The 15635-nt window shown below is 45.5% G+C and overlaps 1 protein-coding gene across 4 annotated transcripts in view; it reads left to right on the top strand.

The window, feature by feature from the left end:
• Nucleotides 1-15635, top strand: part of LOC102779429 (receptor-type tyrosine-protein phosphatase mu-like) — a 166578-nt gene that overhangs the window by 74662 nt on the left and 76281 nt on the right. For 2 of the 4 annotated variants that reach the window (XM_087846657.1, XM_087846656.1), the window contains exons 15-18: nucleotides 6774-6955; nucleotides 7102-7196; nucleotides 10566-10602; nucleotides 14164-14238. In XM_087846657.1, coding sequence (XP_087702783.1) covers nucleotides 6774-6955; nucleotides 7102-7196; nucleotides 10566-10602; nucleotides 14164-14238 — 389 coding nt within the window. The remainder of the gene's footprint in view (nucleotides 1-6773; nucleotides 6956-7101; nucleotides 7197-10565; nucleotides 10603-14163; nucleotides 14239-15635) is intronic. The other 2 variants (XM_087846659.1, XM_087846658.1) reach the window with 1 other exon arrangement.

Below are 15635 nucleotides of genomic sequence, written 5' to 3'. Positions count from 1 at the left end.
AGTTGGGACCAGGAAGCAGAGTTGCAGTCTTACACGCCTCTCTGCAGCTTCTCTCCTCCTGCTACCCCCCCAAAAACCCATCTCCATAGAGAGTGTGCCCATCAATCAGCAAGATTTCTGGCTCCCAGGTGTGTTTCATACAGGTAACGAGCTGACACCGGGAGCCTTCTCAACTCGTTAGCTGTATGAAAGACAGCTGTCCATAGAAGCAGTATGTCCAACTCTGCACCATGACCAAGACCAAACAGCTTTCCATGTCAGGGACACGACTGTGGACCTACACAAGGCTGAATGGGCTACAGATGACAGGACAAAGATGACAATAGGTGGTGCGATAATTCACAAATGGAAGAACCATGAAATAACTGCTCATTTCCCTCAGTGTGGAGCTCCACGCATCCACCTCATGGAGTCTCTATGATAATGAGGACACTGTGTTAACAGACCTCTCTGCATTGAATCATATCTGTTATTAACCTCTGTCTCTCTTCCACAGCATGTCTTTATCCTGTCTTCCTTCTCTCACCCCAACCAATCACAGCAGATGGCCCCGCCCCTCCCTGAGCCTGGTTCTGCTGGAGGTTTCTTCCTGTTAAAAGGGAGTTTTTCCTTCCCACTGTCACCAAAGTGCTGCTCATAGGGGGTCATATGATTGTTGGGTTTTTCTCTGTATGTATTATTGTGCGATCTACTGTACAATATAAAGCGCCTTGAGGCGACTGCTGTTGTGATTTGGTGCTGTGTAAATAATGATTTTTACTCATTTTGATTCTGAATAATTTGCTAAAAAAAAGATGAAAAACACAAAAGTGTCATTGTGAAATAATCACAGTGAGTCTTTTCGTGATACTGCAGCAGTGCAGAGACACAAAGTGTTGCATGCTGGGTAGCTGGTGGCCTTGACGCTTGTGCGTATCTACTGATGTACTGCTTGTGTTAACGAGCATGGAGTAGGCTTTGGCAGTGGGCGTGGCTTTCGGTTCTGCTCATGTGCAGTTCGTGTTTATGGACGCAGTTTGTGTAAGTGCAGCTCGTACGCTCACTGACTCCACATATCAGAGCCATGAAGCCGAGGATCAGTGTAGGGTCTTCCTTACACTACAAAGCGACTGTTGTTGTGATTTGAAGTCATCCAAACATGAGTGACGGCTTCGAGCTGTGAGTGTGTCCTCTCAGACCTTCTTTGGATGGAGGTTGGTCCGTATGACGGCGTTTCTCTCCACCCATCAGGAACCCTCAGCATAAAGTGAGAACAGTTTAACCCCACCTCGGGTGAGCTAGAGTCTGTACATTAGAAAGCACCTTCAGGTGACTGCTGGGATTATTCGTTCATCCAGTGTAGGGGCGCGACGGGAGCCTATCCAGCCCCAGGGTAGGACCCGGACAGGCCCCAGTCTGTCGCAGGGCTAACAGACAACGAGAGAACCCACGCAAACACAGGAGGAACATGCAAACTCCACACAGAAAGACCTGATGGTGGAATTAAACCGTGCTGCCACTGCTGTGTGACGACTGGGTGGATGAAACCCAGTGAGGCTGCTGGAGGTGTATGTCAGCTGTTTATTCCTGCACCGCCTGCGTTTGCTCAGCAAGAGCAGCTCCAGCTCCACTTCAGCTTTCTTTGCTAGATGTCTGAAAAGAATCTCATGGAGCACCTGCACGTGCTCGGCGCCACTTCAGCGAGTGGCCGTGTTTTCTGTGCAAGCAGTGAGAGAGCGCTGCAGATCGTCCTCAGTCGCTCGAACGTGACTCTTGTGTTTGAGTGGGGGCGAAGAAAGAGGAAGCTGAAAGGAGGAAAATGGATCTTTTCAGCTGAAGATCTGTTTTTCCTTTTGTGTAGGGACGAGGCGTGTGTCTGTGATGTGCGCTGTGTTAATCGACATGATGTCTGATGTGAAATCCATCAGATTGAACAGATGCTGCTCCGAGATACGATTTAAGGTCTGCGTGTTTATATTTAACTTTGACGCCAGAGTGTGTGTTGGCCTTCAGGCACACACAAATTCAAACACACGTATGTAGGATACGCACATCACAGGACAAAAGGTGTTGCCGGCGGCGACCTGCAGCTGTAATCAGATTACTGTCACACACACACAACAAGTCCTGCGACTCGAGCGTGGAGAAATGTGATTGGAGATGGAGCGTCAACGACAGAGAGGAGAAGAAAGGACATAAAGAGAGAGACAGATGTGGGGGGGGGGGAGCGAGAAGAAGAAAGAAGCTGAAAGAACGAGGCAGAAACGATCCGATTTGTTCTTCTTCTCTTCCTTTCAGAGGCGAATTAAAAACAGCGTGTTTGTGTCTGTGCGCCTTCCTGTCCTCCATTAGTTTCCTGTGCAGCAGGAAATGTGACAACACTGCAGTTTCACCCTCCACACCTTCAGATGTGTGTCAGAAACTGTGTGTGTGTTGATATATGACTTCTGTCCTGAACTGGACTCCTGTGAAAAACACAACTATTGTTTCCAGCGTCCCTCGGGACACGCCGTCTTAAAAACTAACCGTGCTGCATTCAGGTGCAGCCCAGTGTGTGTGTAAACCACAGACTCTTCTGCTGGAAAAGAAAGTTTCCTCTAGAGTCACAATACTTTCATTTCACTTCAGTTCAGTTTTATTTATACAGCAACAAATCACAGCAGTTGTCCCAGTGAAAGACCCTATTATCCAGAGAAAACACTAACAACCAGACGTTGCCCTATGAGCAAGCATTTGGTGACAGTAAGGAGGAAAAACTTAACAGGAAGAAACCTCAAAACCAGGCTCAGGGAGGGGCGGGGCCATCTGCTGCGACTGGTTGGGGGGAGGCAGACAGGATAAAGACATGTCCCAATTCCTAAGCCGGCCTTCAGAGGACCCGGCCTATGTGGGCCGGGTCCTCTGAAGGCCGGCAGTGAGCGGCTGTGAAATTGGACGGTCGAGCCTTCAGTTTTGCGTCACCGCTGTCTCGGTGGAGTTTAATCAACTCGGCTGTCTGCTCCTTGTTATCTAAAATATAACAGGAGTAAACTCTGGACCATCTCACACTTCTGTTTAATCAGTTTGACGTTTATTCAACTGTGTGAAAACTAAAACTTTAATCTCAGCCAAACCAGTTTACTCAGGAACAAATGAAACATTGAAAAAAGCCAAAAATTAACATTTATAAGTTATCATAGTGACTTATATATCATGTTTAACCTTAGTGAAGACCATGGGGATCTGAAATGATGTGCCGGGAGTCCGCTGCACTCGCCGGCTTTAGTGACCCTCGAGCTCCCGGCTAGCTATCGAGCTGGTGGGTAACAGATGTCTCCAAAAACGTCAGAGCACTTTTACAAATATGTGATGTCTTGATAAACCGAGCAGATATATGCCATTGCCGCATTTGAAAAGTATTTTATATTATTATACAAATATTATAAATAATAATTGAATTATTAAGTATTTCAAAGAGTAATAAGAGTAAGTTGCTTCTGCCATATTTGGAAACTGGTAGGGATGCACCGATACCACTTTTTTGGATACGAGTACTCTTTGTACTCGTTGTTGTGTTGGGATTTTGGTGTTGATTAAATTACTTGTGTTAAATGCGCTACCTTTAGAGCCTCCTCTGGACAATTTAGCTGAGCACAATTTGCAGTCCGCCTTTGTTTTCGCGTCTTCTTTCACTTTGAAATAGTTCCACACGGCTGACTTGTCTCCCCTGCCCTTCTCTCAGCTCTGAGATGCAGCCGGGGCCTGGAGGCGGGCACTCGGGGCCTGGGGGCGGGCACTCGGGGCCTGGGGGCGGGCACTCGGCGCCTGTGATTAACCCCTTACATGCCGCTCAAACATAGACAGGTCTCAGACCGTGGTATCGGTCCCCGGTATCGGGGGACTTTTAACGAGTACGAGTACTTTAGAAAATGTGGTATCGAGGCCGATACCAGTATCGGTATCGGTGCATCCCTAGAAACTGGAATTGGCGGGGCCGCGCTAGGAATTCTGGGATATGGTGGACCACGAACAATACACCCGACCCATCCTTCAAATCTGGGGAAATAAAGGACGCATTTGGAGCATCCTTCATTTCCTGGTTGTGACGTAATCGGCCTTCAAATGCGGCCTCCAAAGGATGTGGCCGAGGAATTGGGACATATCTAAAGACATGCTGTGGAAGAGAGCTGGGAATTAATAAGTGTGATTCAGCAGAGAGGTCGATTAACACAGTGAGTGAAGAAGAAACACCCAGTGCATCATGGGAATCCCCGGCAGCCTACGTCTATTGCAGCATAACTAAGGGAGGATTCAGGGTCACCTGGTCCAGCCCTAACTATATGCTTTAGCAAAAAGGAAAGTTTTAAGCATAATCTTAAAAGTAGAGATAGTGTCTGTCTCCTGAATCCAAACTGGAAGCTGGTTCCACAGAAGAGGGGCCTGAAAACTGAAGGCTCTGCCTCCCATTCTACTTTTAAATACTCTAGGAACAACAAGTAGGCCTGCAGAGGGAGAGCGAAGTGCTCTAATAGGGTGATATGGTACTACAAGGTCATTAAGATAAGATGGGGCCTGATTATTTAAGACCTTGTATGTGAGGAGCAGGATTTTGAATTCTGGATTTAACAGGAAGCCAAAACAGGAGAAATCTGCTCTCTCTTTCTAGTCCCTGTCAGGACTCTTGCTGCAGCATTTTGGATTAACTGAAGGCTTTTCAGTGAGTTTTTTGAACTTCCTGATAATAATGAATTACAGTCGTCCAGCCTGGAAGTAATAAATGCATGAACTAGTTTTTCACTCTGAGACAGGATATTTCTAACTTTAGAGATGTTGCACAAATTGAAGGAAGCAGTCTTACATATTTCTAAGCTTTTCAGCGCCGAGTACAATGACCTCAGTTTGATCTGAATTAAGAAGTAGAAAGTTAGCGGCCATCCAGGTCTTTATGTCTTTAAGACATTCCTGCAGTTTAACTGATTGGTGTGTGTTATCTGGCTTCATGGACAGATAGAGCTGGGTGTCATCTGCATAGCAGTGTAAATGTATGCTATGTCTTCTAATGATGCTGCCTAAGGGAAGCATGTATAATGTAACTTAATAGAGGTGGTATAGTTATTGAAGTGTTTTCACAGACCTGTGTGTGTGTGTGTGTGTGTGTCAGACTGAAGAACACAACTGTTCAATTCAATTTTATTTATATAGCGCCAAATCACAACAAAAGTCGCCTCAAGGCGCTTCATAGATACAGAGAAAAACCCAACAATCATATGACCCCCTATGAGCAGCACTTTGGCGACAGTGGGAAGGAAAAACTCCCTTTTAACAGGAAGAAACCTCCAGCAGAACCAGGCTCAGGGAGGGGTGGGGCCATCTGCTGTGATTGGTTGGGGTGAGAGAAGGAAGACAGGATAAAGACATGCTGTGGAAGAGAGACAGAGGTTAATAACAGATATGATTCAATACAGAGAGGTCTGTTAACACATAGTGAGTGAGAAAGGTGACTGGAAAGGAAAAACTCAATGCATCATGGGAATCCCCCGGCAGCCTACATCTATTGCAGCATAACTAAGGGAGGATTCAGGGTCACCTGGTCCAGCCCTAACTATATGCTTTAGCAAAAAGGAAAGTTTGAAGCCTAATCTTGAAAGTAGAGATAGTGTCTGTCTCCTGAATCCAAACTGGAAGCTGGTTCCACAGAAGAGGGGCCTGAAAACTGAAGGCTCTGCCTCCCATTCTACTTTTAAATACTCTAGGAACAACAAGTAGGCCTGCAGAGCGAGAGCGAAGTGCTCTAATAGGGTGATATGGTACTACAAGGTCATTAAGATAAGATGGGGTCTGATTATTTAAGACCTTGTAACTGTTGTTTCCAGAGTACAAACACTGATAGAAACTCAGTGTTCTGTGTTCAGTTGGAACTAAAACAGTTTATGTCGAGTTTTCTGAAAGTCAGTTTTTGTGGTGTTTTAATAAAGTTGATAATTTCTCTTGTGGAGAGTTTTAATGGAGCCGACAGGTTTCCCGAAGTTGCTAAAGTTTCCTTACATGTCGGTAGAGCTTGATCTGTTTTTTTCTGTCGATGCCCTTGTAATGGTCAGACTGAGAGTTTAATGAGGCTTTAAATCAGCACAGGAACAATCAGGCAGCTCCTGAATGTCACATACAGGATGAACTATCTGATATTTGTATGTCCTTTAAAATTCTTTTGTATGGTGGTCGATGGTGAACAGGATTTTTTTTTATTCAGGGATAAGTAGATGACAGCTACCTAGAATTATATATTTTTTAAAATATTATATCTCATGTTATTTCCCTTTCTTTTCTTCCTTTATGTCTTTTACCTGCGTATAGGATTTAATAGCAGCTCTGACAGGAGGAAATGAACGATCAGTTTAATGTCAAACTAAAGTTACAGCCTCTACACGCAGACGGAGAGTTAATAAAAGTGAAGGAGAGTGTGATAGGCATAGGTGACCTTTATGTGGAGCTGAATAATGAATCAACAGATGGGCAGAAGAAGAGCCGAGCAGTTTAATGTGTCGGCTTGTATGTGGACAGAAATCCAGCCAATTATCAGCAACAATCACGAACAGCAAAGCTCACAGCAGCAATTCTGCAATAACAAGAGTTTATCTTCATCCCATTTTCCTGTTTACGAAAACATTACTGATTCGCCCAAAGGTTCCTTTGAGTTCTCAGCCGGAGCCATGGTCAAAGCTGCAGGATCCACAAACAGCTGCTTTTCCCATAATCCAAACTCATAATGCCTTGCTGTTTTACAAGATCTGTTTACGGTTCAACCTGTCTGTCTGTAGTAAATACCAGGTGGTGGTGGAAGAGGAGCGCCCCCGCAGGCAGGCCAGAGGCACTGCAGAGATTCTGCGCTGTTATCCAGTGCCCATTCACTTCCAGAACGCCACGCTGCTGGACTCCCAGTATTACTTCAGCGCTGAGCTTCCAATGAGCGAGCTGAGGGCGCCCATGCCCTTCTGTGTCGGTCAGTGAGTCTGTCAATCAGTCAATTAGTTAGTCAGTCGATGGGTCTGTCAGTTATTGACTCAGTCAGTTGGCGAATCAGTCTGTGAGTCTCTTAATTAGTGAGTTAATAAACGAGTCAGTCTGTTTACCTTTGTGTTTGTACAGGTGACAACAGGACCTACAGTGGTTACTGGAATGCTCCCCTCCTGCCTCACAAGAGTTATGGGATTTACTACCAGGCTGTCAGCACTGCCAATGGGGTGAGTTCACCTGTTTACAGGTAACACAACCAACACAGTGGGATTCAAATCATTTACATCAGCTGAATCATCGGCTCCTGTCTGCAGTCTACCATGGATATTCACTCAGATATCAATGATCACTATGAGACTGAACCTGACAATCGCTTCATTTGACTGTTTTTAGTTACTGAACCTGACTAAGTTGTTTTTATTGATTGATGCTAACTCAGTCGTTTTTTAAGGTAACAATAAGGCAGAAGAAGAAAGTTTACAGAGAGACAGGAACTCAATAGTATGAATTCCCTGAGGCTTTCACACATTAACTAAAGACAGTATTAGTTGGTGTAGACTCACATCTTAGGAATGAACAAAGTGCATGCAGCACACATAAATTACATTTTTAAAAAAAGGAAATGTATTCAAAACCAACGTCGGGGTTTGGGTTGTAAGAGGGTCTGTGTTGGATGTAGAAGCCACGTCCGAAGCTCACTCTGTCTTTGTATATGCGTGTGTAGATGTAAGCATGTATCTCCAAAAACTTCTGTTCATCTGGACGTAGCATTTGTGGGAGAAACGTTTCGTCATCATCAGGTGGCTTCTTCAGTCTCAGCTGCAGGTTTCTTATAAACAGGACATTTGCATAATGACTGAAACCAGCCCACTGAAGGAACAATGGGCTGGGAGGTCAGTTCCTTCATCTTAATTATGCAAATTCTCATGAACATTGATCAACAACCACTGATCAAAGACCACTAATCAATAACCATGAGTCTCATTCACAGAGAGTTGGGGAATGGCTGCAATCACAGCATGTAAGATGGTGACAGATGTACCCTTAGGCCCCTCCTCCATTCAGAGATGGTCTTTCCCTTTTCACGTAAATGGCCTCCTTGACTCCGCCCTCAAACCAGCGTTCCTCCCTGTCCAGGATGTTACATCCTCATCATTGAAAGAGTGTCCACTGGCCTGTAGGTGTAAACAGACTGCAGAGTCCTGACGAGGAGGCTCTTCTGTGTTGTAGCCAGAGGTTGTTTGGTTTCCTCGATGTATAAATCCTGACAATCCTCCTGCACTTAACAGCGTACACTATGTTACTCTGTTTGTGTCGTGGTACCCGATCCTTGGGGTGGACCAGTTTTTGGCGCAGCGTGTTTTGAGGTTTAAAAGCCACAGAGACCTGGTGTTTAGAAAAAATGTGTCTCAGCTGCTCCGATACTCCTGACACGTACGGGATCACTACAGGTTTTCTCTTGGGCAGCGGTTGTCCTTCTCTCCTGGATCGGCTGGAGCTTTCTTTAGGAGCCTTTCCAGCTTTGACAAAAGCCCAGCTGGGATAACCACATTTACTCAGGACCCTCTTGATGTTCTTCTGCCTCCCTGGCTGCTGTGTCAGTGGGGATGGTGTTCGCTCTGTGTTGTAGCGTCCTGATGACGCCCAGTTTGTGCTCCAGTGGATGATGAGAGTCAAACCTTAGATACTGATCCGTATGTGTAGGTTTACGGTACACGTCAGCTTTTAGATGTCCCCCATTACTGATGGAAATCTCACAGTCTAAGAAGGCTAACCTGCCACTGTTCATATCCTCCCTGGTGAATTTCAGGACGTACCACAATTCACGGATCACATTAACTCGGTGGACCGACACATCTGATTCACCAGGGAGGAACGCTGGTGTGAGGGCGGAGTCAAGGAGGCCATTTACGTGAAAAGGGAAAGACCATCTCTGAATGGAGGAGGGGCCTAAGGGTTCATCTGTCACCATCTTACATGCTGTGATTGCAGCCATTCCCCAACTCTCTGTGAATGGGACTCATGGTTATTGATCAGTGGTTGTTGATCAATGATCATGAGAATTTGCGTATTAATGATGAAGGAACCGACCTCCCAGCCCATTGTTCCTGCAGTGGGCTGGTTTCAGTCATTATGCAAATGACTGTTTATAAGAAACCTGCAGCTGAGACTGAAGACGTCACCTGATGATGATGAAACGTTTCTCTCACTGAAAACGTCCAGATGAACTCTTGGAGATTTACTTACCTGGATGATTGAGCATCAAGATGTAAGCATGTAAGCAAACTGCAGATAGTCAGATTAACAGCAACATTATTTTGTCTTTATCTGCCATTGTAGAAATTCATCTCATGTAAACAATAAAGTGGTGCACTGTGTGATAATCTCCACCCTGATAGACTTTTTTAAACACCTGTTTTCAGCAACCCAAACGTTCCTGAACCTGATGAGTCGTTTTTAGTACCTGTTGTTTTTAGAAACAAAGCTTCTCTGAGACTGTGCGGTAAAGACAGACTGCCAGGCAGCTTTGGTTTCTGCATGAGTTCGTGGTGGATTATTCTGAGTACCAGATGATGATGACGAAGATGACAATAATGTCGTCTTGAGGAAGAGAATTCACTTTAAATCCAGACAAATATTTCACTGGTGTTAGCTCAGGTGTTTACCTAAGTGTTTATCAGAGAGCAAACACTCTGGCTTTTATCTTAAAAAGTGGCAGGTGTCAAGATATCCAATCACAGCGTGCAGCCGAGCCCAACGGCGGCGTGCGACAGAGCAACGCTTCCCCTTTTAACAAAGGTTCCACATGATTCTGCTCTGTTCTGTCAATTTTAACACTTCCTCTGTTCTTCCTGTCATAAAACCAGACGAGTGAGACCGAGACCACACACACACACACACACACACACACACACACACACACACACACAGCTGTTTAATAGGGGTGCAGAAAGTTTCAGCAGCCTGACCAGTGACACTAATAGGCTACAGTGTGTGTGTGTGTGTGTGTGTGTGTGTGTGTGTGTGTGTGTGCCATATATGTGTGTAATGAAAAGACAAATTTTAACAGCTACACACACTCACACACACATATTGTATTATGTTGGGTGTTAATTATTGATGCTGGGAGGTTTAATTTGTATGTGTGTGTCTGTGTGTTGAATAATGCAGCAGCTGTAGTGCTTTTTACTGTCGCCTCGCCTTGCTCTGTGTGTGTGTGTGTGTGTGTGTGAGGATGAATATTCATGAGCTCTTGTGGTTAATTTGTCGGCTGTTTGTTAAAACCAGAAAGACACAAGATGTTCTTGCTCGCCTTTCACCAAAACCTGCCTCACGCAGTGTAGTGTGTGTGTGTGTGTGTGTGTGTGTGTGTGTGTTATATGTGAGTGTGTGTTGGCTGGTAAATGCCAGCACAGGCACTGATCCACAGCAATTTGCCTTCTGTCCGCTCTGTTTACGATGAGTGTGTGTGTGTGTGTGTGGGTGAGTGTGTGTGTGTGTGTGTGTGTGTGTGTGTGTGGGTAGTTGCCAGATGTGACAGCTAATATGTCGGCATTTGTGTTGACAGGAAACTAATTTGCTCCTCTCTCCAACAGGAGACAAAGATCGACTGTGTGCGAGTGGCCACTAAAGGTAAGAGCCTGCATTTTACTTTGAAATTTATTCCGTACCAGCTGGACCCTTTTCATTTTATTTTGGAAAATCGTAATCAGAGAAATTCTGTATGTACCTTTTCATTAGCTGCATGTGAAAGGTAAATGTGCAAGGTCTTATTGTGAAAATGGTTATAGACATTTGATTAAAGGTACAAATGTAATTTTTATTTTGAAAGTTTGTGTGTTTAAATGTGAAATTCTACAAAATGATGTTGGTGGCAGTACAGTTTAATTTGAAATGTTATAGAATACATTTTAGTGAACACAAGGCCCCTTTTCTATAAGATTCGTAAAAGTCTTCCTTAATATTTATTTTGAAAGGTAGTTTGTATCATTTTATTTTGAAAAGTGTGTAGCTGTTGGAGTTGTAGGCTAATGGTTCTAGAAGTATAATGGCTCACAGATGGCTGCTTGTCCCTGACACCTATCCTCCAATCAGAGGAAGACCATGGACTCATGTCCTCGACACACACACACACACACGCACGCACGCACACACACACACACACACGCACACACACACACACGCACTCACACACGCACACACACACACACACACTTACACACACACACACACACACACAGAGCTCTGTGCTATGCTAATATCAGGCTAAACCCAGGCTAATGACGGGGCCTGTATGGGTGTCCAGAGAGCACAGCTAAACAAAAACACTGTTATCTCCCCTGATGGACATCCAGGATCATCACACACACACACACACACACACACACACACACACACACACACACACACACACACACACACACACACACACAGTAATTGACTGTTCTGGCTTTAATCAGCTCTTATTGGAGCTCGTGTTTCTGCTGGCTAACAACACCATATGCTGATTGGCTCTGTCAGTCCCTACGTACCTGTCAGTCACACTTTAGTGGCCAACCCCAGGGGGTAGGACACCCCCCCTCCACCCACCATATTGCCTTTTAGAGTACCCATGATGCCTTGCAGCAGTAACAGAGCTGCTGTGATGTGAACGGCTGCTGAATGTTAAAACACACCGAGACAGCAGAAAGTAAAGGTGTAAAATGAAACATGATACCGCCTCTGTGAGCGTGTGAAGCAGGCGTGACGTTTAAATGCAGCCAGACAGAAAAAAGACTCACTTCCTTCCATCTCTACACACGATCAACTCCACCTTATTTCAAAAGAACAAAGGAGAAATGCTGCACCCTCAATTATGAAGCGTGTGGAGAGAAACGTTCAGCCTCACGTTATGATTTTTATTCCAATAATGACTTTGTTTCATCAGCAATAACCAAAATGCTGAGAAAAATACATGACAGAAAATATCAATGTATCAATAATAACAGCACTCCTGTTTTATCACACCTGTACCTCGGGTTAGCTGTCGATCTCTGGACTGTCGCTGATATCAAACAGGGGCAGGATTGTGTTTGTGGACACCTCAGATGGTGAATCCAGTAACTGAGAACGAGGTGATGTAGGAGCTTCACGCCGCAGGTGCATCTGCTGAAACTCTGTGACGAGTTTGACTCTGAGCTAAATCGGAGTCCGAGTGAGTTTTCTGGAGAACGAGACGATTTTGAACCTGATGGGTGTGTCCACCAGGAGCCTGAGGTTACAGTTTTTTTTGTTTTTGTCTTTGATGATTGGTTGTCGTGCACATGAATCCCGTCTACACTCTTCGTTCTGTCCTTCATCATCACTGACTTTATTGTTGATGAGTCATAAAAGCCGTTCTTTGGCCTGCATTGGGAGCTGTTCCCAGTCAAATATAAACCAGCATCATGGGCCAGTAAATGGGTTTCTTCAGTTTTTTGGACCTGATTAGTGTCCAGTATAAAACCATTTATGGCCCAGCAGAGACCCTTCACTAAGTCAGACAACATTATTGATCTGTGCTCACTGACTGATCGCCATGGTAACACCGTGAGTATATGCATATACACTGATTGATCCTTTTTTCAATAAACACATTTTTTCCAACTGACCTCTGTGAGTGCGATGAACACATGGTTAGAAGATTCCTGTTCTTTCTCTGCTTCTGCTGCTTGATTGATTGATTACTAACATCTGATCACTGATTGGCTGATTAACGAGCTTCTCTTCCAGGTGTGTTTAGGTGAACAGCGCTCTGCTCTCCTCTGTTTGGCTCACAGTTCAGTTTACATCAGTTTGGACTGAAGAAGAAGACTAACAGGGGTTTGCTGCAGTAAATCAATACTGATCTATAATCAATAGGCAGCTAATCAGTCAGACCTCAGCAGGAGAAAGGTCGTGTGTTCAGGTACGCCCAGTTTACCTGTACAGGAAGGAAAGAGATGATGTCATTCTGGGAAGGTCGGAGTGTCTCCATAGCAACCAAATGTCGTCTCTTAGTAACCCCGATCAACAGTTAGAGTTAACATTAACCTTTTATTAAAGCCTCTTAGAACAAACAAGATTTTATATTCCCATAGTCAGGTGAAGTGTTTTGGATGGCTGTGGCTTACAGAAGAGGAAGACTGCTGACCTCACAGCTGTCCAGATGATGATGATCAGCATCCTGCAAGAGGGTGAATGCACAGAAGGTCACCGCTGAAAAGGTCGACTGTTCTCACAGGGGTGGGAGTGGAAAGTTCACCGGGAGGGAACAGTGGAGGAAACGGTGCACAGACAGCAGAGGGCTGTGAAGAAAAGTCCACTTGAGAACTTTCAACAAGCATCAGCAGCTTCCAGGTGAAGAGGAAGGAGCTCCAGCCCTGGTACCAGAGACCATGGCAGGAACCTCTCACTGGGCTGATTAGCAGGAGAACTGCTTTGAACTCCAGGAGTCTGGAGGAGGGCAGAGACTCAGGTTCAGGTCAGAGTCCGCCAGGTGTCTCAACACTTCATGCTTCTGTCAGCTGAGAGCTTTTTTTTGCTCACCAAAACCAGGTTGTTACTGTTTCACCCAAATCTCAGAGAAACCTCTGATCCAAAGATCCCGGTGAGCTAAAGGCCTCCGTCAGAGCAGCGTGAGCTTCAGCAACTTCAACTTTAAAGGCAGCACTCACAGATGGGACACCAACCAAAGCAGTGAAAGTCATGTGAATGTGATGGACAGAGCCGTGTCCTCGCGGCTTCAGGCAGGACGTGGAGCTGCTCGGCTCGAGCTCAGCTGCAAGCGGAGAGACGCCGATCAGCAGTTTAAAGCTGCCACCAAGAACTCTTCACACGATCAGAGCATTCAAGTAACTTTAAACCCAAATGAGTGCAGGGTTTCCTGCTTTATTGATAACAATGATAATAATGAGAGACAGCAGGTGGAAGCACTGGGTCAAAATAAGGAGACGACTCTGAGTCACAAACGCTGAGCGCTGTGTTAGCATTGTGTTAGCGCTGTGTTAGCATTATGTTAGCGCTGTGTTAGCATTGTGTTAGCGCTGTGTTAGCATTGTGTTAGCGCTGTGTTAGCATTGTGTTAGCGCTGTGACAGGAGAGCAGGGCGCTGTGTGTTACTAATGTTTCTGCTGCAGTACAGACCTGCCCTCTCTCTCTCTCTCTGTCTGTCTGCATGCCTTCCTGGATGAATAGCCGCTATAATCGTCACCCAGCTCACCACGCCCTACATTCGCATCGCCCCGGCAGCAGGCGACAAGCAGCTAACAGGTCAGCACACACACGCTGCACACACACAGACTCACACTGACTGGAATCTCTGGCTTTAATGGCTTTATTGGATGAATAATTTCCAATAAGAGAGGCGCTCATGTCTGTGGAGCTCAAACATGACTGAACAGGAAATGATGTTGTGGTCTTTCTGACTGTTTGGCCTGTGACGCCTCACACTCAGCCGGAATCAAAGTAAAATAAATGACCCCGAAACACATCTGAACAAAGATGGAGGCGACTCTGTCATCATTTGATTTGCAGTTATTCCCATCTTTAAAAATCTCAGATCAGCCCAAAAACTTTAGAATTGTGTTTCATAGTCAGTCCAGCAGAGGGCACCGAGCTAACAATGCGACAGTTGATGACCGAACCCTGCTTGGATTTACTGCCGCCACCCAGCTGCAGGTCAGTCAGCTCAGGTCTCAGCTGAAGGTAACAGCACTTCCTATTCTCGTGTTAAGCATTCATGGAACCGCAGGGTCCTGCTAATCTGTAACCGGAAGGTTGCCGGTTCGATCCCCCTGCTCTTTCTGTCCTGGTCATTGTGTCCTTGGGCAAGACACTTCACCTATATGTGGAAAGCTATATGTGGAAGGAAACTGTGACTAAGGACAAGCTGATGGCATAAGATGTAAGTACAACTCCTCCGGTTTCATATGCAACAAAATTATTGCGCTAGCTTACGTGGTTGCAGTGCTACCGGGATTTAAAAATAGTTATGCAAAACGGAGCGTGCCCGCTCCAACCGGCTTTAAAGGGTTAAACTCCACCGAGGCAGCGGTGACGCAAATCTGAAGTCTAGACCGTCCCATTTCACAGCCGTTTACTTCCAGCCCATCCGGCCCACCTAGACCGTGAAGGCCAGGTCCTCCAAAGCCTGTGGTCTATGAATTGGGACACAGCTTGTGTGTGTGTGAGGCCGAGGGTCTGTTGAGAGTCCCAGAGTCACACACAGAAGGATTATTCTCACTGTGAGTCATGCTAAGCTGCACTGCTCGAGTCCAAGAATATCAACACAACACAGAAACAAGGAAGAGTTTACATCATCTGGAGATAAACCTCAGAGAGGGCAAAGCCATGATTGTGTGTCTGTGAGTCTGTGTGAGTGTGTGTGCGTGTGTGTGTGTGTGCGTGTGTGGACTGAACAGGTACATACGCACACGCACACACACACACACACACACACACAGATTCACAACTTACAGAAAATTACATTTAAATATTTACCAGCCTGAAGGTGGAAACTTTCAACACACACACACACAGTTGGTGTGTGTGTGTGTGTGTGTGTGTGTGTGTGCGTGTGTGTGTGTGTGTGTGTGTGCGCTACCAGCAGTCCTCAAATACTAACAGCTGTTCGCCTTGTATCCACACACTGAAGCACACACACACAC

Source organism: Neolamprologus brichardi, chromosome 9 (genome assembly GCF_056152115.1).
Source record: "Neolamprologus brichardi isolate AB-2024 chromosome 9, ASM5615211v1, whole genome shotgun sequence".
NCBI lineage: Eukaryota > Metazoa > Chordata > Actinopteri > Cichliformes > Cichlidae > Neolamprologus > Neolamprologus brichardi.
Note: the sequence above shows the minus strand (reverse complement) of the source record. Positions and strands in the feature narration are given on the sequence as shown.